The 26,617-nt window shown below is 35.7% G+C and overlaps 1 protein-coding gene across 1 annotated transcript in view; it reads left to right on the forward strand.

The window, feature by feature from the left end:
- Positions 1-26,617, forward strand: part of LOC121430703 (otoferlin-like) — a 108,836-nt gene that overhangs the window by 9,476 nt on the left and 72,743 nt on the right. The window contains exons 4-18 of the mRNA XM_041628059.1: positions 702-801; positions 2,739-2,971; positions 4,140-4,228; positions 6,934-7,082; positions 9,638-9,769; positions 13,212-13,274; positions 13,622-13,651; positions 17,828-17,912; positions 18,391-18,547; positions 19,283-19,469; positions 20,459-20,645; positions 21,867-22,084; positions 22,927-23,035; positions 23,619-23,905; positions 24,726-24,826. Of these exons, the coding sequence (XP_041483993.1) occupies positions 702-801; positions 2,739-2,971; positions 4,140-4,228; positions 6,934-7,082; positions 9,638-9,769; positions 13,212-13,274; positions 13,622-13,651; positions 17,828-17,912; positions 18,391-18,547; positions 19,283-19,469; positions 20,459-20,645; positions 21,867-22,084; positions 22,927-23,035; positions 23,619-23,905; positions 24,726-24,826 (2,127 nt within the window). The remainder of the gene's footprint in view (positions 1-701; positions 802-2,738; positions 2,972-4,139; positions 4,229-6,933; positions 7,083-9,637; positions 9,770-13,211; positions 13,275-13,621; positions 13,652-17,827; positions 17,913-18,390; positions 18,548-19,282; positions 19,470-20,458; positions 20,646-21,866; positions 22,085-22,926; positions 23,036-23,618; positions 23,906-24,725; positions 24,827-26,617) is intronic.

Here is a 26,617-nt window from a genome sequence, read left to right on the forward strand (position 1 = left end):
ACTGTTTCGTAATTATGGGCAAAGTAAGGTGCAATTTGGGAGAATGTCGATGTGAGCAATTAATAGTGCCATATAGTCTCAAAGTTCAAATGATGTGATTGACTTGGATTTCTTCTGCATCAAATCAATGACCATAACAGTATGATTTTCAATTGTTTGTTGCAGACTTTCAAAGATGATAAAAAGAATGAGCTTATAAATTTAATGAATTTTGTGGAGAACACACACACACATATATATATATGTTTATTTCTTGGAGATTGATGCATTTTGTATAAAGTTGCCAAAAACGTCACTGTGTAGGTAAATTGAGAAAGGACCAGATACTGTGTGGGGGTTTGATAATCAACTTGGATATTAGAGAACTGCAAGAGAGGAGGACATTATGTTTATAAATGTTTTTTTTTTGTTCTCTTATTTTTCCATTTAGTTTTTCTTTGTTCATTTCTTTGTATTCTCTTACCTGGTGGGTGTTTCATAAAGCTGTTCGTAAGTTAAGAGCAACTTTAAGAATGACTGGTGATCCTTTCTTGTGGGACATGTAAATGGTATATTCATTGGCGATGGTTATGACTGGATCACCAGTCATTCTTAAAGTCGCTCTTAAATAACGAACAGCTTTATGAAACAGTCCCCTTGATCCTATACTTATGTAGTCTATTTTGAAGTGTAATTCATAATTTTGTTTTTTATGTTATCAGGGTAATCGGGTCTTTTAGAATGGTTCTTCAGGAGGTCATTGAGAAGGGATCATTGAAGATTGGAGAACCACTACTAGACAGTAACAACAGGGGCATGCATGTAAGTAATACATTCACACACTAATTATCAGTCATTTCATAAACTGGCCTATATCTCAACTCGTCTCCAAAATGTGATTTTGAGATAGTTGCCTTCAAAGTTTGGATGATTTTCGGATGCATATGACTCCACGCTTTAATGGAAAGAGCTGTTGTTTATTAGTTTAAACATAAATTCTATGTCTTTATAATGTGCATTTTTTTTCAAAATTAATCAATTGAAATTATGCATAAATTACCATAATCAATTAATAGCAATTTGCATGAAGCAAATGTCATGGTTTCCTGTCATGATTTCCCAAAATACCCCAGCCTAGGTAGGATTAAGACATAAAAAAATAACAAAAGTGGTAAAATACATGTAATCTGAGCAATGGCTAGTTTTCATTCCTTTTTTCTCACTTTCTCACACCAAATTATGTTCTGAAATTTCACTATAAATTTTGGAAAAACCTTCCCCATTATATAACATCACTTACACAGAGCTGCCAAGTAGTACTGATTTCCAGTAGTTAGTATTGAAAAGAAGAATAGTGATAGTTTCATGTAAAATACTGATTTCAAAAGTTTCAGTTGCATGTGGGGTCCTATGGTATTTTTAAAAAATACTTACAGACTTTAACAGATTCATATTGTCAAAAATATAATATACCCTTTTAAAAGTAGCTTACAATTCTAATTAGTTTTCAATTAAAACTGCATTATTCCACATTAATAGAGACATTGTGTACACATGTACAGGTGTATGTGTTTCTAAGAACTGTTCATTATTATGAATATCTTATAGTGCCTGTGTACTACGTGTACTGAGAGTACAGTGTATAAGTGGGATATAGGGCATATTATCCTTTCCTCCTGTTTGCTGTCACCTTTCATAACTCCAGAAAAAGGGCTAGACTAGATAAAAGGAGAACCATATAGTCCAGTGCACATTATCTATTCATTATTAGTCCCTTTTCAATCACAGTTTGTATGCTTTGATCAAGAAGAGTTAAGAGTTGGGGAAGGTTATTCTATAAAAATATTATGTCCTGTTATTGTTCAATGGTTTGGTCCAAAGACTCTGAGGACAAATATGAGCCTTACTAAGACTCGTACAACAAAACTCAATAAAATTCAACTCTAAGGACATATTAAGCCTTATTTGAAGATGGTGTTATAAAACTTGGCAAAATTTTAATAGGGTATTAGACCAAGGTAGGTGAAAATGCAGAAAACTTATGATTACAGCAAAAACTCTTGTATATATGACATTTAGATCTAACCTTTGTCTTCACTTCTAGCATAAAGACTGATACATCAGAAAAGGTATACCAGCCACCCCAAAACGAACAATAAGTTGCCAGGGAAGGTTCTCTCTAAATAACCAAAATAAAAATTTGATCTTCAATAAGAAAACGAATAAATCTTTTTTTGAAAGATTACCTTTTCTTATTCCTACTGATCAAATGTAAAGTTGAATAGAAAACAAGATACAAGAAGCTCTTTGATGCATTTTTTTCAGATTGCTTGAAAGTTTCATTGAGATTGCACAGTTTGCACATCTCATGCTTGAGTGCATCCTGACCCTCAAAGTTGTTTTCTCCATGTAATATAATAATGATAATATAAGATTTGTATAGCTCATGTATCCACCTTGCTAGGTGCTCAAGGCACTCCTATATTACCCTGGCTAAGCTAGTCTACTGATTCTGGTGCGCACAGTTACTTCTGCATCCATTCAAGTACTTATTTAGGTTATTGTTGATCAAGTTTGACAATTTATCTATCATTTTAAAGCTTAAGATATGCTTTTTTAAACTCAATGAAAATTTAAAAAAATGATTTTGGGTGCATATTTGTTGGTTTTGTACAAGATACGTCTTACAGGATTTACTAACTGTATCCCAACATTATTTTGTTTTTATTCTCATTATTCTTGTTTTTTTTAATGAACAGGTGGGTATCTTCTTTGAGGTGTTCTACCAGGCGCCTGATGGCACCGTAGGTGACTGGATGCAGGAGACCTTCACGGCTCCTCCGCCTTCCCATCATGCATCTGATAACCTAGGCTTTATGGGACAGGAGACCGACTACGATGAAGATGGATCAAGGTCTGTCTATTCAGAAAGCTTTCAGCTGATGAAGAGAGGCCATCATGGGTCGTCACAGAGTCTCAGCTCCACCAAAAGGTCAGTCTGCTCACACAGACCCTGATTGATACTTTGATCAAGAAGTGGGTCTTGACATGAGACTAGCAAAAAATATGATTTTATTATACACATGTATAGTACAGTTGTGGCAAAAGTAGTTCATTGTGACTGATTCCCAAACAAAAAAAGAAATCAATGTGGAGAATTGGGTGTTTCAAAAGAGAGGGATCTTCTTTGCAAAAGTTCCAAGCAGGGACTTTAGGCTACATGTATACTCCAGACCACTTATTGAGTGAACGGATACCTTTTATGTAATGTAGCTTTATGTACTTGGATGTGACAAGAAACCTAGACTTATTGTGACCTTAGTATTTCATGCACCTTTATACTTTCATGTTCTTATACCCTGGTCTAGTAATCACTTTCAGTTGTCTTCTGAGCCTTCTTCATAAACAAACTGACTATGATAACTTGATGATTTTGGTAACTACTACAGAAGCAAGGCTCACCAGCTAATCACAGTCAGTGATTCTGTGCTTGATATGATTGGCACAGTTATATGATTTATCTATTGCGCCTGAGAATAGAATATACAATTCAATTCAATCATCGTTTATTTCGTATAAAAACAATACATGTTACAAAGCCAGAAGGCTGAAATTAACATGTTTACAATAAAACGTTCACAAGTCATGGATAAAAGCAAACAATTACAATTTACAATGTACATATTTAATAAATTTTCAAAGAGCAAGTGTACATAAAAATTCATTAAATATAATAAAATCAAACAAAAAAAGAAATACAGTATTAAAAAGTGATGAATATTAGACCATTAAAATTTCAAATATCAATTGGATTGAAATGGAGACTAAAACAATGGCAAAAGTTTGAGTTGATTTCAAGGGTATGAAAATAAAAATTTATTCAGAATTTAGTAAATCAATGAAATATGGTATTGCACTTTTTCTAAAGCGATCTGTTTTGCATTTAAACTGAGCAAAGTTTGGAACACTCCTTAATGAGATTGAGACATTTTTCCTTTTTGGTAAATGTAAATTCTTTGTATTATTAGCCTGGATTATAATAATATAATGATAATGGATAATATAGGTGCTCAAGGTGCTCCTATATTACCCCGGCTAAGCTAGTCTACCAATCCTGGTGCGCACAGCTTTTTAGATATTATTATTCTCTTTTTGCTTAGTTCAAGAAGCATGCTTGGTAAGATGAAACTCAAGAGGAAGAAGAAGAAAGATGATTATCAACCAGATGTGGGCATAGAGAGGATCGGCAGTAAGTATAATGGACAAGACTTCCAAGGGGAATGTTCAATGTAGATTTTCAAATTCAATCTACAACAGGAACATAATTTAAAAAGCAGTCACAAATGTGAATATAGATCAGGCCTGTGAAATCTCCGCTATTTAGCGGAAATCCGCTATTTTCATTTTTAAGACCGATTTCAATTTCCGCTTTTTTCCTGTGTTTCATTTCCGTTTTTTTTTCTTAGTCAAAATTCCGCTATTTTATCCAAAACGGCTGGAAAACAAGTCTAGGTAAATGGATGCGAGCAGAATGTGTGTGTTGTGAATATACACGTTACGGGGCCTTGTATTTTGCCTTCGCGAAGTCTCAAATGAAACTGCTGCGGATCGGATCACACCGTGCACCGCATACAAGCGCAAAGCAGCGGCTCAAATCGCGATATTTTGCGACTGGTAAATACGTCTGTAAGGATGATGACGTCATCCAAGATGGAAACTTACGTTGACCAACGAAAGGATCGAAGATGACGATGTTTCGATCATTATTTCAAAGGAATTAGCGGTAACTGCGGTCTAAGGTACGATATTTATGAATTTTGAACATTTTTTCGTAAATATGGATGTGATTTCTTTTTCATTATGTGACATTTTATGTACAAAAAACGATCGGAAAATCGGGTTTCCACTGCTAGATCTAACGTTACTGCTAACATACGTTGTCTGTACTTCCGGGCCTCCAAGCTCTTCAGTCTATGTATTGGTGAGTGAGCCAACGCAGTTCAGCGGAATTTTTCCGCTATTTTTTTGAAACCCCACTCACAGGCCTGATAGATGTAATGAGAAGTGGGGAGTGTATTCTATGTCACCATTTCTGGTCATTAAAATAAATATCTTTCAGATCTTGGAGGAAAATATAAATACAGAAAAAAAACTGCGTTTTGAAAGATAGTAACCATCGTGAATTCAACAATGGCAGGCATGAATATTTTATGCCTTTGTGGATTTCTGCTTCTTTGTAATTTTGCTAATCAACTAAATCATTAAATGATTCAGAGACGTTTTTATTATTGCATTGATTGCATGAATTTGATCAAACTCGGTTTTCTGAGAACAATTTGTACGTAAGACCTTTAATAATAATCATTTATTAGGTTTTAAAATTGAATAGTTACTAAGCTGAACAGAATACCATGACTGTCTCTTGATACATGTACTGAGAGACCTTTGGTGCTTTGTTTTGAACTATTTTACAATTTGATTCAACCTCTTTGATGTACTTATCTTATTTCTAAAAACTTTGTCCTTTTTTTGCTGTAACTGTCATTTACATTTATATTTTCCATGTTTATTTCAATGTAATGATACAAATGGATGCACTTTGCCTTTTTGATATACATTTATAGCAAGTGATATATGTTACATATAGCTGTTCTGTCGCAAACTTAAATCCATGCTATATACTATAGTAAAACCTAATTCTCTTAGCCTCTATATCCTCTTCCATACACTCTTGTTCTACTACTTCAGTTTCTTTATTCAGCTTTGAATGCTTTGATCGGATACTAGTCAAAACTCATTACCTTTTCAAGCTCGTGTCTATTGAAATAATTGGATTCATGAAGTAAAGGGAGAGAGTATTCAAAGTGAATCAGCTAGTTACCTAATTATTATCCCCTAAAAACCAACCAAAGAATTTTTCCTTTTCATTTAACACCTGGCCTAGTGCAGGCGTACAATACAGGCTGACCTGTATTGTACATAACTCTGTCTAAGAATTTTACTGGTCCGTGTTCATATCATTACAATATTTATTACCTTTGTACTTTGGGGTTCTTTAGCATCTTTGAATGCATTTTTTGTTCTTGGAATTGATGTTTAATTTACTTTGATACTGGACCTGGACCTGGATCTGGACCTCTATCTTCTCTACTTACAGTGTCCATGTACTACCATATAATATGTCCTCTTGAGCTACTTTGCTTACACTGTTTACATTATTAATTTGGATGTGAAAAAAGTTCACCTATTTTCTATGCACCTTTATAAACAACCTAATGCCTACATGCTTCGGGGCTCTTACACATAGGCCTATATGTATAAAATCCATGCTTTTTTGTAAAACTAATTTACCCAGTATTTTTTAGGCATTATGTACTCCCAGACTAATACATCTATTTTCTTTCATTCAGGAAAATTTTCCTAAATTGAATCAATGGTTAATTACTTTGATGTAATTCTAAATGTAAACCCTTATTATTGTCTATGCAACTACTTACAACCTATATGTAAAACTCATCATCTGCCCTTTAACGCTTATTTGCACTATTGAACTTATACTTTATGGTAAAACTGGTTCACCCACTAATTTCTATGCACCTATTAACAACCTAATACTTACACCACTTGCCCTTCGGGGTTCTTGTGCAACTATAACCCACTAATTTCTATGCACCTATTAACAACCTAATACTTACACCACTTGCCCTTCGGGGTTCTTGTGCAACCATTAAATCTATATTTTCTGGTAAAACTCATCCAATGTTTTCAATGCACCTATGTACTACCCGGTACCAACCTAATGTCATCCACCCTTTGGTACCCAAGCTTTCACATGTAATTCTGAAATTAATCCACCCAGTATTTTCTATGCACCTACTAACAACCTAATACTAACATCACTTGCCCTTCGGGGCTCTTTTGCACGTATTGAATCCATGCTTTACTTGGATACAGAAGAGGTCCCATTGCTGGAGATTGATGAGATGGATGTGAGTGTGATGGGGGATGAAAGCGATGCCGAGGAGGAGCCAGAGATCCCACCATACAAGAAGATTGGACCCATCGGGAGTGAACAGCCCGCACAGAAGTATCAGGACTTCCAGGTATGTTGGTTAAATGTCTTTTCTTCTTTACCCCGGCTTTGTTAGATTTACACAACTTTTCTGAGATTGAGTAACGGTAAGTTGTCCACTTGAAAACTATCCACTTCAAGATTCTTTGATTGTAATCTTCAACATTCATTATTGACAAATGCGGTGCAAAGCAGACTATAGTGAATAAAAAATCATTAAAAAAAGAACGCTCAAGAATGGGTCCCTAAACAGTAATGATGATATACAGTATTTGTATTGCAAACATATCCACATTGTTAAGTGGTCATGGCGCACCTATATACCCTTGCTATGCTAATCTACACATGTCAGTGCTCTCAGCATTTTGAGGAATTACTTCCTGCCGGTACCTAGTTACCTCACCTGGGATGAGTGCAGTACATTGTGGATTAAATTCTTTTAATCTTATTTTTAACCTACAGTTCATAGGCCCAAGTTCTTGGTTTGAAACCACTGTATATGCAGATAACATGCATGCATATTAAGAAACCATCCAATAAAAAAATGTGTAGATTTATCACAATATGCTAAGTTCATGTCTGTTAAAGGATAATTGCATTAATCATCTTACTGCTAGAATTCAAATATCCACTCTTCTTATATAATCAATTTGCATAGAGTGTGGAATCTCTAATTAGTTATTTATATTTACTGTACTAAAACTTATTTATATGTTCTGTACTAAAATAAACCATAATAAAGATGTGATATCTGTATATAGTGTGGATTTAAACCAAATATTTAATACCACCTTTGTGAATTTGGTCATAGAGTTAAGCAACAACTTTTCAGATGTAAACATTTTGTACTCCCCAAATTAGCATTAATTGTGCTTTTTATAACAAGTTTACCGGTTTCCATTTCGATAAAAGGTGATTGTATAATGTGACATTTTTCAAAATAAACAAAATTGTGAAGCTATTAAAAGTTGGTAATTTGCCATTTTAAACAGTTATTTCATTATTTATAATTAGCATAATGATAGGCACTAATTTTGTTTTAAAGAAATAGAACAACATACCATACTGGAAATAGTAGACCCTATCATATTTCTCAGTACATTTAATCATGGACCTACTAGTAGATCCATGATTTAATCTACAGGTACTGTATATTCCTTGTATAATTGCCTGTATTCAGGAAAATAAATGTCAAGCATAATTTTCTCATACATCTACGTTTGTTTTGAAACACCCTAAACATCATTTGCTGTTCTTATCAATAAATTGACACTTCAGTTTAGGTTGACAACAAAAGCTTGTGTGCAACAGATGTTTAGCAGTCCAGTCTGACATATTGTGTATGAAGAATTGCACAATTACATTCATGGCGGAACTAATAATTACTGGGTTTTGCAAATGCATTGTAGGAAAAATCTGAACTGGCAGTTCTGGAGATTTGTGGTATAATATTATAAGAATAATTACTCAAACTTTTTCTTGACATATTCGTCTGAATATCATGGTTCACTCCTTGTAAAAGAATAATTATGTCTGACGAGTCAAACTTGCCCTCAATCTCTGTTGTGCTGAATAATCACTTCCAGTTACTTCCCAGTTTGGGGTGGAGGATTTTACGAACCATTTTTGTAAAAATAAATTTCAATCCCAATTTGCTTTTAACCAACCAGATTGAAGAGTTTATCAGTTGTCATTGAAATATCACTTACAAAATTGTGACTTTAAATGCCACCTTTGATTAATGGTGGCAGCAGTGGGATACATTTGTTGTCCTTGTGTATGTCCCATGTATGTCAAATACATGTTTGCCATGGTAATGGTTTGAATTGAAACAATAGATTCATATTAGGGTTATTGTTCTATTGTTTGTGGTTATGGTTGGCCTATCAAGAGCACTGAAATGTAAACACATGTATATTGAGTCGTTTTACCTTATTATTTCCTCTCAAACTTAAGCTAATATAATTGATTATTACAAATCGGTATCAATATCGTTGCCATTGTCTCATTGTTACATTTCACATTCAAACATGTTGTTTTCTTTTTTTTTCAACACACTTTTTCTTTGGTCACTCTATTTATTTTAATTAAACCTACTTAATCTTGTTTTCAGAATGGATGGCCCTCTTTTTATTAATGGTTATCCTAGTATAATTTGCATTGCGATGCTGTAATAAATTACAAAATATCTTCAAATTGACTACCAGTTCACATAATAGTGTGATTTTCATTCACTTTGATTTATGACATGTATATTTTTTTGTTAAATAGCTATATGGATTTGTATAATAAAAAAACACGTATAATGATGAAAACTAATAAGTTTTGTCGTACATGTTTTACCTCAAAGTCCTTGACATTAATTGGTCAATTTTACAATTGCAATGTCAATGAACAACAGCTGTCAGTGGTTAATTTGATATATTAATGTGTAAGATCATTCCTTCATGATTTAGTGAGATTATCCCTTCCAGTAATTTAATTGAATTGCTGGTATAAAATTCCTTCTTAATCTTGGTATATTTACTTTGTTAAGGCTAAATATGTTTATGTTACTCTGTTTTGTAATTTGTATTTTATCATAAGGTATCAGTCACCATACATGAAGCCAGACAGCTAGCAGGTCTTGACATTGATCCAGTCGTCTGCGTTGAGGTTGGAGACAAAAAGAAATATACAAGTGAGAAGAAATCAACCAATTGCCCCTTCTACAATGAGGTAAGATTGAAATTTGTCCTAAACACACAATGTGACTTAATTCATGTTCACTTGGTGTACATTCATTTGGTCTTCTTCACAGATAGTCTAATAATATATGGGCCAAAATTATTTAGCCTACTGTCAATTTGGTCCATTTACCATTAAGTTTATGCTACACTTGATCTAGCTTGTACTGTAATGTCCTGTAGGCCTACTGAACTCACAGAAACGTTGTTAATGCTAACAGTGCGCTAACAGAGGTCCTGTTACAATTGGTAATGTGACAGCGATGCCCAATGATACAATTCATTAGAGAGTCTACTTACACATTGAAATAAATGTTTTGACTTTACAATCAGAAAGATGTGAGTGGCCGGGCTACTGTTAGCATTCCGTTAGGCTAACAATGTTCCTGTGCGGCCGGCACAGATGATTTGGGTATAATTATTTTGTTCCTTTTCAAATGAAAATTAATTTCATGAACAGTTCACCTAAACTTATAGACTAATTGGTGATAGACCTAGTGGATATTAGGCAAAATGAGGAACTAGGAATGGGGCAAAATGGTATTATGGGCTCGATGGCAATTAGACCACAAAAGCAGTATTTTGCACCACTACGCAAAACAAATGCAAGAACACAGTTAATGTATTAAAAATGCCTGTCAAATGACAATGAACAGCTGAAGGCCTTTGTCGAAAATTGGTGTTCACGAAACAGCAGTTTGTCCTTAGTTTTGGACTTGGACAAACCTTGCAATTATGTTGCTTGTCCAGAGTCCAGGCAGAAGATGCTGTTTTTATTCACCAAGTTTTGACTGACACTTCTTGGTTGCTCATTGTCAGATCTTCATTTTTGAGGAGCGCGATCGCGCCGGCTCTCCTACCGCGCTCCTTAAAAAAAATAAGGAAAGCAAAAAATCGCGCTCCTCAAAAAAAAAAAAAAAGAAATTGCTAAAATATTACACATTTCACATCTTCAAATCCATGAAATAGCCAACACCATGGAAGTCTACATGTGGGACTACAATATTTACCGTGGTGAGTTCAAATCAGAGTCGGGAAAGTGGTGAACATTCTTCATTTTTCTGATATTTTTCAACTAAATCAAAGTAATTTCAAAGAAGTATGGAAAAAAGAAGGCTATTTCATGGATTTGAAGATGTGAAATGTGAAAAAAAATTTCATTTTTTTTTTTTTAGCAGGAGCGTGTACAACATCTTGTAAACTTATTGACGTGACCCAGGCCTAGTTTCACCACAGATTAATTAATAGCTAACACAGCTATTGCATATATACAATGTTAAAAAAGCTACAATTTAAACGTGAAGGACTGCATTGTCATGGAGGGCATTTGACAATACATTTTCTATGTTCTTGAAATTGTTCTGTGTTTGTTCTGCGTTATGGAGCAGAAACTGAACTGGTTGTAGATAGATGGTCTTGGATTAGATACTATAGAATGAGACAGAACAAAAACGTAGACAATACGGATGCAGACCAATCTGGATTTGGATAGACCGTTGCATTGGCTCGGATGGTAGAGCCTCTTGTCTTACATCCAGGAGGTTGGGATTTCAAGCCCCAGCTGCGTCAGACCTAAAGATGTTAATAGATGGGAGTTGCTGCTACACTGTTTGGCATTCAATGATTCAAGGGATAGAGCAAGGTTGATCTGACACCACACAGTGGCTGCCAAGCCCATGATCAATTGGGCAAAATCAATTTTCGGAGTGCTTCTATTTCAGATTTCTATTCGAACAAAAAATAAAGGATTTTCATTTCATTTTCATAAAGTTGGTGTGCTTGTGCCCTTTGTTGAGCAATTTACCATTATGACCAGGGAGGCATGTCATCAATATTTTTTTCATGTAAAGTATGTCAAACAATGTTGTAAGATCTGAGAACATTTCTTGGTTTTCATTGGCTGAGACCTATGTCTCATTGCTGCTATGGTAACAGTCAGAGTGTGCTGACTTTTCAATGCTTATGGATTTTGTTAAATGGTCCCAAGGTCCCTCAGAGAGGATGTTAAAGCTTTGGTCTTCAGATTGCTTACTATTGAGAATTGATGCTTTCTTAGTAATCTGGTAAGGTAAACACCACCCGTGGTGTATGTCTTTGAAGGATTCTTTCTCTCTGCCATTACACTTCTGTTTTTATAAACCATTAATCTTTGTCTTTTTATTTAAAAACCTCTGTGGTGATTATTACCAATTAATTCATTTCAAATTTTGTAGTTTTTGTCTCACCTGCGAAGCAAAGTGAGACTATAGGCGCCGCTTTTCCGACGGCGGCGGCGGCGGCGGCGGCGACGGCGGCGGCGGCGTCAACATCAAATCTTAACCTGAGGTTAAGTTTTTGAAATGACATCATAACTTAGAAAGTATATGGACCTAGTTCATGAAACTTGGCCATAAGGTTAATCAAGTATTACTGAACATCCTATTAGAGTTTCATGTCACATGACCAAGGTCAAAGGTCATTTAGGGTCAATGAACTTAGACCATGTTGGAGGAATCAACATCGAAATCTTAACCTGTGGTTAAGTTTTTGAAATGTCATCATAACTTAGAAAATATATGGACCTAGTTCATGAAACTTGGACATAAGGTTAATCAAGTATCACTGAACATCCTGCATGAGTTTCACGTCACATGACCAAGGTCAAAGGTCATTTAGGGTCAATGAACTTTGGCCGAATTGGAGATATCTGTTGAATTCCCATCATAACTTTGAAAATTTATGGATCTGATTCATGAAACTTGGACATAATAGTAATCAAGCATCACTGAAAATTTTGTGCAAGTTTCAGGTCTCATGATTAAGGTCAAAGGTCATTAGGGTCAATGAACTTTGGCCGAATCGGGGGTATCTGTTGAATTACCATCATAACTTTGGAAGTTTATTGGGCTAGTTCATTAAACTTGGACATTAGAGTAATCAAGTATCACTGAACATCCTGTGCACATTTCAGGTCACATGACCAAGGTCAAAGGTCAATGAACTTTGGCCGAATTGGGTGTATCTGTTGAATTACCATCATAACTTTGAAAGTTTATGGATCTGATTCATGAAACTTGTACATAAGAGTAATCAAGTATCACTGAATATCCTGTTTGAGTTTCACGTCACATGATCATGGTCAAAGGTCATGTAAAGTCAATGAACTTTGGCCATGTTGTGGTTTATTGGCGAATAACCATCATATCTCTAAGTTTATTGGTCTAGTTCATAAAAAGTGGACATAAGAGTAACCATGTATCACTGAACATCTTGTGCGAGTTAGAGTAGTATTCAAAGTCAGCACTGCTGCTATATTGAACCGCGTGATGCAGGTGAGACGGCCAGAGGCATTCCACTTGTTACCTTTTTAATGTTTACTTCTCAGGGAATTTGGCAGCTGTTTGTCTGTATATTTGATTTTTTATGATTTCAATGTTTTATTTTTCATTTGACAGATGTTTGTGTTTGACTTCCATGAACCACCAGGACATATGTTTGACAAAATCATCAAAATTACAGTAAGTTATCCCTTCAAATTCTTTTGATTTCAAGATTCTTCAATTATTACCTTCTAATATTATAGCTCTCAAATGCAAGACAGAACATTATAAGAAAGAAGGCTAAAAGGGTCCAAGCAATTATGCTTATTGATGAATTTTCAGAAAATAATCATCAAGGAAACATTCAAATTCTGATGAGATATACTTTTAGGAGATATATTTACATGGATGATTTTTATTGTCACTGATGTCATATTTTTCTTAGAAAAAAATATGAACATTCGGTTTCATTTTGCACATTTCATGCTTTCATTTGTTTGATTCATATTTTGCTTTAAGTTGATAGTTTTGTTTTCTTTTTGCAGGCTTTTCCTACATTGAATATCTTAATGGCTGTGAGTTTGTATTACAAATGTCTATATGTACATGTATACAAAAGGCTTCAAATGTTATTTTCTGAAAAGGTGTTATTTGATTGTTTTACCCAAGATGAAAATCCAATTGAATCCACATGATAGATCACCACTGTGACCAATTTAAAGTGACTGAAATTACAACTATTGAGGCTATACTTGAGGCCGAGTCATTTGTGCAAATTTTAAAAGGTTGGACCGGGCTGAAAGTATTTATATCTAAATAAATAGAGTAAATTAAGTCAATGGGAGAATTTTTTTTCAGCCAACTTGTTACTCAAAAGTAACTCAAAAGTACCGCCCTCTCTGACAAATGATGAACATTCATCTTTGAATTAGACAACCATCATATCTTGCTTTTATTTGTGTTTGGTGCTGAGAAAAAGTCAGCGACTTTCATTTTTAAACTTTCATATATTAAAGGGGAATGAAACCTTTGGACAAATAGGCTTGTGTAGAAACAAAAAAATCAAACAATAAGAATAAAGAAAGTTTGAGAAAAATCGGACAAACAATGAGAAAGTTATGAGCATTTGAATATTGCAATCATTAATGCTATGGAGATCCTCCCATTGGCATTGCGACAAGGATGTGTGATTTCACTGATGAACAACTTTCCCTTTGGTGGACTATAAAATACCCTCAAAATGTCTCTTTTTGCTTTTTCTTATGATGATACAAACTCTCTATCCATGATGTACATGTACATGTATTCTAAAAAAAAAATGTATTACATGCCCTCATGTAGAAAGAACACATGATCTATGGAAAGATGTGATAAAAGAGGCAATTCAAGTGAAATATATACTAAAGTAATGGGGAGAGTTGTTCACAAGTGACATCACACATCTTTGTTGCATTGCCAATTTGCTATCTCCATAGCATTAGTGATCACAATATTCAAATGCTCATAACTTTCTCATTATTTGTCCGATTTTTCTCAAACTTTTGTTGATCTGTTTCTATGATTTTTCTATTTTCACACAAGCTATCTTGTTCCGATGGTTTCATTCTCCTTTAATCTATTTAAGTCCATTAAAATGCAATGAGTCAAGAATGTTAACAAAAAAAACACAAAAAGTAAAGAAAACAAAGAAACGAAGATACATAAGTAAGATAAAAAAATCCTCAGATTGTACAAAAGATATTTACACTACATGCATAAAAATGAACATGAAATGGGAAGCTGCAAATGAACAAAGCAAAGTTTCTATCGATGCAGAAACTTTGCTTAGAAACTTTCCTTTGTTTCGAAACACTATATTAAAATTGATTTTCCAAATCATCAGATAATAACCCATACAATATTTACACATCCTTAACTTCCTTTGTAACAATCCAGCATTGAACCACCAATCTCATTCCAAACTTCATTGAAAGGCTACCAGGTACCATTTAAACCCTGGGTAGAGAGTGGCAAAAGTAGATTAATGCCATATCAAAGGATACTGGTGGTCTGTTTGGATTTGAACCCATGACCTTGTTGGTTAGAGTCCAAGGACTTGTCCGCTGATCACAAAACTTGTAAAACTAAATGTGCCATCAATTGGATTTTCATTCTTGGTAGAACCAGTCATCATGGGTTAACTACTGAATTCTCTAAATATTTATGTGTATATTAGGCTTCCAGTTCCTTTTAGACCAATGATTTATGTGTCATTGATCTTACTCTGTTTTCTTGTTATCCATGCAAAACCTAACTTGATATACATCAGTCTCCTGGGCTCTATTGTTTTTGTTATAACAATAATTTCATTTCACAGTGCAACATTATACACTTTGATTTATAACAAAATAAGCATCTTATGTATCAAGATAATTGCACTGGACTAACACGTATTATTGTTGCTTGCACAAGTTGTCGGTGGTTATCCAAACCGTCGTACACACATACGACGGTGCAATCCCATTTCAGGAAAAATCGACTTCAAAGTTTACTATAATTTCCACACTTTGTTCCCCAGCCTTACAACATTTTCATTACTTGAAAAATACATGGTTGGAAAGACTAAGACAATTGCTTGACATTGGTATCTTTAATTTTGCACAAACCAAGGATCAGAGAAAATATCGCAAAAGAGGTACATCTGATTTCTGTTTCAGCGGTTTAGATTTTCCATGTACAAAAAACACCATAGGGGATACAACAACCCTGACCACGAGTACAATGTACAAAGGAGTGCCAATACTACAGTTTGGCTGACCGTATTAAGTGCGCGCAGCTGTGGTTTGCTTTGCTACAGTACACGTTTCCAATGGGATTTGAGCATTTTATCAACAATTCGTATGGCATCGCTGTGAAAATTCCGCATTTCTCAGAAACTAAAATAAATTGATGCCTAGAAATTTAAGTAATGTAGAAGAGGAAGGACCTTTACTTTTAATTTTTGCAAAAATTCCGAGATCAATTTATTTCAGAGAGCGGTGTTGGCTCAGTCGGTAACGCGTCTGCCCGTCGAACCAAAGATCGTGGGTTCGAGTCCACCCTGGGCGGATGACTGAAGCCAGTGCGTTGTGTGTAAACGTCTCTCCCATGTTTCATAGATGCAGGCTATGTTACAATGGAAAACACTCCGTCCCTCGGATAGGACGTTAAATGGAGGCCCCGTGTAGAGGAGAGTCACCACCTTTGCACGTTAAGAACCCACTGCACTATTCGTATAAGAGTAGGGGGAAACCCCGGTGTAGTGGTCCACCTGCATTCCCCCCAATCAGTTATATCGGGAGGAGAGACCTGCGGGTCATAGCGATTCAGTTCGCTTTTCGCCTCCCAGGCACAGGTGACGCCAAACAAATAATAATAATAATAAAATAATAATTTCAAAACCAAAATTGACTGATACAATGAAGTGTCTCTTTCAATTTTAGGAAAATCCAGTGGTTATTTGTTCACAACTTAAAATTTACAATTTAGAAGTTTACCCAATGAATTCTCAACAAATATTCATAGAATTTGTCATAGGCTACAAAGCCTACAATGTTTGCACGTGACTGGATTCTTTCATCACATACAAATGAGTATTCACTCATCACATCAGGTGGGTGTTTCATAAAGCTGTTCGTAAGATACTAATGACTTTACGCACGACTGGTGATCCTTTCTAGTTCTATAGCCCAATGTAATTGAGTTATGACCTAAGAACATGTTCCAGTCGTGCATAAAGTCGTTCGTAACTTTACGAACAGCTTTATGAAACACTCACCTGATGTATGCATTCATGTACAGGCCTAGGACTGATTTTCTTCATGTACTCAGTATATATGACTGAGCACATTACTGTATGTGACTGATGCATTCATACACATGAATGAGTGCATTGATGCATGATTATGAATGATGATGTATATGACTGATGCATTCCTTTATAAATATGATTGTATTCATTTTCATAACTGGTGGCATTCATTCACACTATGATGCCATCATTCATATCAAAGGTTGAGTGCATGAATTTATATATATTATGGATGCATTAATTATGTTGGGTGATTACATTCTTGTATGATGGAAGAATTGATTTGTATGGGTGATTAAAATCATGTATATGACAAATTGAGTTTATGTCGAAGAAAATGGTGTCATGATCTAGACTGTTAGAGAACAAATTGGAGATAATGCAGATTGGACAATTTTACAAGTAACTTATAGGAACTAGTATGCAGTTTCATGTCAAGCACAAAATATATTTTTTAATCAATTACTGGGATAAACACTTCCCTTTCAAGCACAAAAAACTTTGGTGATGGGGTTATTTAATTTTTGTCTAGTATTAATATCATTGTTATGTCTTACACTAGAAATGTTTATGGCTGTAGTACAACTAACACCTATTTTATTGCTCTGGAACTTTTTCTTTATTGATTGAATGAATACAACTTCTATGTTTTTTAATTCAATACTCATTGTTTGAAGTTAAAAGAACTTGTCCATCAAGATAGTCCTTTGCAAAGAGGAATTCTTGATCAGGGTCTAGTGTTGTAGACTTCATAATCATCATGTTTGCGAAGACAAAATAAAATATCTTGTATCATATATTTCGCCCCAGTGATAATGAATAATATAACTGATTTCACTACAGGGTGATTAATGTTATAAGCAGCAACAAGCTTTAGGAAAGATACATTGTGATTATTTGTTTTATTTCACATTTAACACAGGCTTTACATTCCAGGAATGTCTTGCGATCAGGCACTGTGATTGGGAACTTCAAATTTGATGTAGGAACACTGTACCAAGCCCCAGGTATGAAAACTTCATCTAAATTCAATCTTCATAGAAATGCCAAAACACCCATATGGCATTTAATAGACAATGCCTTCAATGAACAACTTGCCAGCTTTGAAACATTTCTGCAAAGTCTTTGATTTTGATTGGCTGAGAAGCACTGGTATTTAACTGTTACCATGGTAACTGTCAGAGAATGATATCTTTCTATTGCCGATAAGTTTCATTAAATGTGCCTTTGTCATCACTTTAGTTCTCTGCTTTCCACATCTATGGTTTCCCCAAGTCTGCGATGCTGTCCAACTTTTTGATATTTTTCTATTCTATTTTTATCTCTCTCTTTTGTAGTTTCCACACATTTCCCCTCAAACAATACAACATTAAAGTGTGAAACACACACCCTCTCTTTTCCCTTCTCTCTCTCTCTCCCACCCTGTACACTCAATGTCTACAATATATTTGTTCTAATTGATAGTTGTTGTTTTTTTTATGACAGACCATGCTTTCTACAACAAATGGGCCATACTGACAGACCCGAATGACGTCAACGGTGGTCCTAAGGGGTACGTCAAGTGTGACATCTTAGTCATGGGTAAAGGTGATTCGGTCAAGCCTCCTAAGAAGACAAAAGATGATGGAGAGACAATTGAAGGGTAAGATGGTTTTCTCACTCTCTCCATCCTTCTTTTTCTCTCTATCACTTTCTCTCGTTCTAGCTTTCTTTCTTGATATCTTTCTATATGTTTTTTTTCTATTTTCTAATTCTCTCTATCTTTGTAATTTTCTCTTCATCTTTATTCTCCCCATCTTTCTATATTATCGTTTTCTCATCTATACTTCTCTTTGTTTTCTCTCCCCCCCCTCACTCTCTCTTGCATTCTCTCTATATTTTTTACTGACTTGATGTCTCTCTCTCTCACCCTTTGGTTTCTGTCTATCTCTATCCCTCTTTCTCTAATTCTCATTCTAACTTTCTCTTCAAAACTGTTTTTAAAGTGGTAAGATGAAAAGGTTCTCTTTCAGAATTATGCAGCCCAACTGACTCATTCATCAATAACCTTGTTTGGTAACTTATGTTGGTTAAATTGGCATCATGATGTTGCAGTTTGCACATTTAAATTCAACAATCATTAAGCTTAATTTTTCTCCCATAACCTTTTACTGGGGAATCTAATTAATGGCAGTATGTCTTGTATAAAATGCACACAATAGCAAAAATTGTTAGTATCACTGTTGTATTATGTAAAAAAAATTATCATGTATACAATAGTAATATTTGATAAAGGCCTAGATTTTTGATTCAGTATGCAATGATTTGAAGCTTGGTGGTCACATTAATCAGTAGAAAATATAAAAAATATCTTATTTTATTTTTGTTACATTTACAGGAACTACCTTCTTCCTGAAGGCATCCCTACAGTTAGACCAAGAGCTACATTCAGTATCCGTATCTACCGAGCCGAGGGTCTACCTATCATGAATTCAGGACTCCTAGCTAACGTCAAGAAAGCTATAACTGGAGAACTCAATGATCTTGTTGATCCCTTTGTGGAAGTCACCTTTGCAGGCCAAACGGTAATCAGGAGTCGGTTGTATAATAGTTACTATTAGGTAGTTTTGCCATCCATTGGTACAGTTGTAATATTTCTTAACTCAATGGTTAGTATATATAAATCATCTTTATTTCAAATTCAAATAGAGAAGGTACAGTACAATAAAGCCAGGTTCCTTACCAGTAATGATGGATCAAATTCCCCTTCACTGGCAAGAGGCAGGGTGATAATACATGTATATAATATATTGATTGAACAGGTACAAAGTACAATGCATAAGACTTATCACATTGTATTGTAACTTTGGTAATTACCATTGGATTGCAAACTTGCTATAATAGTAGTTTTATGCAACAGTATTTTTCTTGTTTTATCCACTTATTTGTTTCACATTCTTCTTCTTTCATTCTCTCTGTCTTTTTTCTCAGTCATCTCTGTATATCTGTCTCTGTTTCTCTCTCACGCAGTAACACCCACACATATACTATTTTTCTCTTGAACCTTGCACTCATTTTCCTTTTTCATATTCATTATGTGTCTTTTTCTCCCTCGATCTTTCTCTCTCCTTATCCTAAATTCCTCATATTGGATCTATTGATGTATTAGAGATGTACGTAACTCAGTGGATAAATCAATAGACTTAAAACCACAAGGTCCGGGGTTAAAATCTCATCACAGTTCTCATATCCTTTGGCAAGGTATTTATCTACATTTGACACTCTTCACCCGGGTGTGGTAAATGGATATCCCGTAGGAAGGAATTCCTCAAATGCTCTAGCACCTGATCAGGTTGCACTGTGCTTAAGGAGGGAAATGGTTTGCAGCACTTAGGAACATTGTATCAAACCCTTTATAAATCATCATCATCATCATCATTTATTTCATTCAGCATTTCCTTCTTACAAACAGTTATTGACTCTGGTGCCATGATGACACTCCCTCCTATCAATTCTTTCTGTCTTAAGCATCCTCCTCTATGTTGCATATTAATATTTTTGTTGACCCTTACAGGGAAAGACATCGGTGAAGAAGCACCGATACGACCCAAACTGGAACGAGCAGATAGTCTTCAGCGAGATGTTTCCACCGCTGTGTAGACGTATGAAGGTCACCCTCAAGGATAAAGATAGCATGATTGATGATACAATAGGGACACACTTCATAGACCTTGCTAAGATATCCAGTGAAAATGATGAAGGTACAGTCCCAACCAAATATTTGAATTTTTTATCAATGTAAGCATAATGTAATTCAGCCTCCAGGCTGCCATATGTTGTTTGTTTTAATGAATACCATTTTACTACTGCTACTAATCTCTGTGACCCTTAACCCAACTTGTTGAAGTAGAAAAAAAAACAAGAGGATGGAGACATTTCAGTTTTGTTGATGGCATATGTAGGGATACAATTAATTTGTTGTATGATTTTTCAACTAATGATAATAATAATACATTGTATTTATATAGCGCTTAATACATGGTGTTTCTAAGCGCTTTACAAATAGCATACATTAATAGCATTGAACAGTTTAACAAACAAGATAGGAAATTTATAGTGTAAAGTATTTTTGAATTACAAATTAGCTACTTATATTGGGAAATGCAAAATAATGATAATAATAATAACATTTGTAGGGCGCTTTATGCTGGTGTTTCAAAGCGCACAGGTCGGCAGATTATAATAATATACAGTCAATTGGTCAAAAAAGAAAAGAAAGAAAAAAAAAACAAGTTATGAGAAAAGGTGAGCTTCAAGAGACGATTTGAAAATTTCTACGGAGGGAGCATTTTGGATTTGAATTGGGAGTTTATTCCAGATAATAATAAAAACAAGCATTGTTGAATCATTCTCAGATGAGTTTAATTAGTAGTAGGACTACCGGTATACAATACATGATTATTACAAAAAGGTATAGCACAATGTATGAAGCATATAACAAAAGAGTCCTGAAATATTGGTGGTGATTTTTTACCTGATTGCTAAGAAAGCATGAATGCTTGTAAGCAAGCAACCAGAGGACCAACGGCTTAAGGTCCTCTCCGAAGGACCTGGTAATGAGGATTAATGCCTTACCAAAGGGCACTAGTGCATCAAGTGGGAATCGAACCTGGGTCACCAGAATATGAATCCCCCGCTCTACCGACTGAGCTATCGCGCCTCCAGGAAAATGATTTGTGTTGCGAAATTATTGTACAAAATGTCAGATATTGACAACCAGACTTTTAGGTTTGATATTTTGGAATTGGAAATAGGCTAAATTCTAAACTTCAAAACTTATTGCCCCCTCTGCAGCCATCAAGATGAGTTACCTCTGTCTTAATACAGATTCTGTGCAATGCTTGTTCAAGAGATTGAGTTTGATGGGAATGTATTGCAACTATTTTCAAGAGGGGGGCCTACTCTTCATTACTCCATTATAGGATTCTTGCCCACATTTGGACCAAGCTGGATCAACCTCTATGGATCCACCAGAGACTATAATGCCGTTGATGCCAACCGCAAGCTGAACAAGGGTGTGGGTGAGGGATGTATGTACAGAGGAAGACTCCTGGTCGCCATCAAGACAGAGGTTCAAGATAGCTCCTTGGAATCTGGTGGGATCAGGGTGGATACAGAACCTTGTCTACCAATCTCAGAGGTAATGATGACGATGATAATCATGGTGGTGGTGGTGGTGGTGGTGATAATGATGATTATGATGGTGATGATGATGATGATGATGATGATGGTGATGGTGATGATGATGATGATGATGATGGTGATGGTGATGATGATGATGATGATGATGATGATGGTGATGGTGATGATGATGATGATGATGATGGTGATGATGATGATGATGATGGTGGTGGTGGTGGTGGTGGTGATGCTGAAGGTGCTTGTGATGATGATAATGGTGGTGGTGATGGTGGTGGTGATGATGATGATGATAATGATGGTGTTGGTGGTTGTGGTGGTGATGATGATAATGACGGTTGTGGTGGTGGTGATGATGATGATAATGGTGGTGGTGGTGATGATGATACTGGTGGTGATGATTGTGATTAAGATGATGATGATGATGGACATTGCTTTGTTAAAGTTCCTGCTGCTGCTGCTGCTCGATGATGTTAGTGATGGTGTCCACGACTGTGATCATGATGGTGATAATGATGAGGATATTCAATTCAATGATGATGATATTGATGCCTCTGCCGATGATGAAATATTGATCAGTATGGAGAAAGTGATGATGAGCGTTATGTTGGTGGTGATGATGATGATGGTGGTGGTGATGATGGCGGTGGTTGCAATCATGATAATAATGGTGGTGGTGATGTCTATTAAGTAAGGTGAAGATTAGTTAATAAGCATTAAATTTACACTAAATTATTTGTTCCTTCTTTAATTTTACCCCAAACTGATATCATTTTTTGTTCAGTTTTACACCAGTTTTCTATGGGGACTGAAATCCTCTCATTTATCTGCATCATATTACAGGCTGCTCCAGGAAGAAAAGATGAATTTTTCTTCTTTGCTACTCTCTTTGAGGCCTCAATGATTGACAAGAAACTTGGCGACAAACCAATTACCTTTGAATTCTCTATAGGTAAGATGTGATATATATTTATCTGATAAATGATATATATCATTAAATGAATTAAGAATCACACAGATGAGGCACCTTTTGAAACACTAAAATAGCAATGGGCATTTTCGGCTATTTAAAAGGGAATGCTCTACTCACACAGTGCTTTTTGTAGCTGATCAAAAAAAATTGAACCATCAATGAGGAAAAGCAAAATTTCAAGGTACTTCATTTCATGTCAATTTCGAACAATAAAATGAATAAAATATTGATTTGAATTATATATGTCTATGGTCACTCCATAGGAACTCGGCAGGACAGCTTTTTGTCGGTAAACGCAAAGCTGGTATATATCCAATAAATCATTTGACATCTTTTAAAAAAGTGCTAGTTTATAAGACACAGTTGATCAAACAATCATTCAGTTTTAGATGAATTAATGTGGCCTGCCATCCCAAAACCGACAATAAGTCATCCAAAATGGATTTTCAGATTGTCATTGAGCTTGATAAATAATGCATAGCCTTAGTTTTAAAATCATACATTTTCTTTGTGCAGTTCCATTTTTTGCGGAAATGAATTGTAATTTGAATTTGAATCTCAGGTAACCATGGAAACCAGATTGATGGTCGTAACATGCACCAGGCCCCGACCACCTACAATGATTCTGACTCAGAAGAGGAACAGCTGATCCCGCCCTCTGCAGCCGAAACCGAACCGGAAGTGGGCGTGTCCATGACCCCACCAATGCAGCCCAAGATGGTTGATAAGAATTATTACTACATGCCTTTCGATGACAAGAAACCAGTCATGTACCTCAAGTTCACTACAGAAGATCACAGGAGGCGCTTCTATAACATGAATATCCTCTACAAGATTGCAGAAGAATTGGTGAGTCAAAATATGACATGCCATTGTAAAACCAACAATTAGCCGCCAGGGTCCCGTAGCATAAAAGTTATTAGTAGATTATACACTGTAGTAACTTTGCCATCTATTGGTAACTTTCATGGAATCATTGATTCTGATTGGATGGTGAGCCATGTTACCATGGTAGTTACCATTGGATGTCAAATGTACTATAATGGTAGTTTTTATGCAGCAGGCCCCAGGGAAGGTTCTCTGTTAATAGCCTAAATAGTTATTTGGCCTTTGAAATTTAAACAATGAGAAAAATAGCTTATCTTAAGAGGTAAATCTTCTTCACGTATTGTCATAATTTTTGAAATTTCACCAAGATTGCGCAGTGTGCACATCTCATGCTTGAGTAAACCACTTATTTTAAACACTGCTTTATCCTTACCTTTTTTACACTCTCATTGAATTTCACTGAATGAGGATAAATACCTAACCAAAGAGCACTAACGTTGGGTCACCAAAATTCTAAAACCCTCAATTTACTGAAAATGAGCGAGAACATCTTTACCCTTGTCTTGTTAAATGATTATTAAAACTGGAAATAATGGGTTTTTTTAATGTTTATTGATAGTTTTTCTTTGAATGACAGGAATCACATATTTGAATGCATGTATACATGTGCTATTGTTTATATGTGGAATATTAAATTAAACTGAATCTAAACTGAAAAAAATCAAATGGCATTTGAGAACTGAATATATTTAATATTTGAAAATGAAATTTAAATCCAATCCCACATGAAAAATAACATTCTTGATGTAATGTTTTTTTTAATTTTTTTTACCGTCCATAGGAGGAAGGAATAGCGGATGTAGCTGATAAATTGTCTAAAGAGAAAGGAAATTGTGAGAAAGTGCTACGAAAGATCTTGAAGAAATTTGTTGAATCTTGCACGTGAGTAAAATGTCATTTGTTTATTCATTTATTCATTTTGTTTAATTTGAACTGGAAAGTCTGGTCAATAATTCTATTGTTTTTCACCATAGAAATAATAATATTACAACAGTGAATTTCTTGAACAATATTATTGAAACAAAATAGAGAATACATCCCTAAACAATTGAATATACACAAGAAAAGAGTGTAAGGGAGCTTGTCAAAAGTCCATGCACCGTTCTGTAGCGTTCTTACTGCTTCGGCTTTCCCGCTCAACGTTCCCTCCTCTTCAAAGGAACGGCCGCCATCAAAGGCCCATTGATGCCACCGTTCTTTTGTTCATCTTTCCCCGCAAGTCTTAATTTCTGTCGAAAGACCGAAGAATCTATTCTAAATAGCTCCCTCTATGACTAAACAAATGCGTGCCTTTTATATTGACTGTCGGATCAGAGAGTTCGGGTCACTGTTCTGAACCGTGGTTCGCATCTATCATGTCTGTAATGGAAGTTCGGGTGCATTCACAGGCCTGCCAACTTCTCCGGGTTTTCCGGAGTTTCTCCGTTTTTCAGAATTTATAGCGGCCCAAAAGCGGAGAACTCCGTTTTCTTTGTATTTCAGATGATTTTCTTTTTTCTTTGGGAAATGACGCACTTTCCGTCTGCCTACGGCTCTCTTTCTCTCTCTCTCTCTGAGTCCTCTCAATGTTACATTTACGTACGTACGCACGTGTGTCGGATCGTACCTATATACCGTGCGTAACGTTAATTAAACGCATGCACTACGCGCGCGTACGTGGAGTTCAGAGTTCAATGGATAAGAACGCGTGATGGGCCTGTGCCCGTGTGTGCATATACGAAGCGCAACAAGCCACGGCCAGCGCGCTATTTATCCGACAGCGATCGTGTGTATTGACATTGGACAGTTCGCCCGCGATCGCGAGGATTCATAGCGAATGTAACTCTATGCATACGATGCAGCGCAGCGCTTGCGTGCCTCCGCTACTGCCGTTCTGGAATACCGTGTGGGAAATGGATTGTTTCGCCAGCTGAGGGTTTAGAAACGGTAACATTTTAAACAAATATGTTTTCCTGATATTTTTATATGTGCTTTGTGCTTAGTGAGCTAAATGCTTTGGATTTTACAAGTCTGCCGTTTCAGTGCCGATTCTTGCAAACTTTTAGACCCCTGCTGTATTTTTTTTAGTCTGTTAAAGGCACACAGTGACAGAGACACCCTCCTAATCCTATGCAAAACAATGAAAGCAGTTCTGCTAATTTTTCATAGCAACAGTGACTGTGAAAGAGTATTTTCCATCGTGGTAAAGAACAAAACTAAGGCTTGTTTTTAAGGTGAAATTTCCTAAATGTCCTCCAGCTTCGAGGGGGCTCCGTCCCCTTGCACCCCCGCCGTTGGGAGTTCGGCTTTCCGCGCGATTCGTGGACTCCTTTTTTCCATTTTCAAATGTTGGCAGGTCTGCATTCATAAAGCCATGGTAGCTTGATAAAAAATCACGCACGTTTCATAAATCGTTACTGATCTTTCGAATTTGCTGCAATAACCATGAAAACCTCTTTTTTGCAATTGGAAGAGAGTGGAAAATGCACAAAACCCTCTAAAAATGTGATGTCTCAATTGTTTAAGATCATGTTTAGTTCTTGTATTGATTACAAATAATGGAGCAAACTCTCAAAGTGCATGTAAACATTACGTGAATCCTGTGTTTAAAAAATACCCCACCAGCTTATAACACAGGAACCCCATTGCCCTGCGTGTTATGTCAATGGGAGGTCAGGTGGGGAATCTGAAACC

The sequence above is a fragment of the Lytechinus variegatus genome, chromosome 17 (genome assembly GCF_018143015.1).
Source record: "Lytechinus variegatus isolate NC3 chromosome 17, Lvar_3.0, whole genome shotgun sequence".
Lineage (NCBI taxonomy): Eukaryota > Metazoa > Echinodermata > Echinoidea > Temnopleuroida > Toxopneustidae > Lytechinus > Lytechinus variegatus.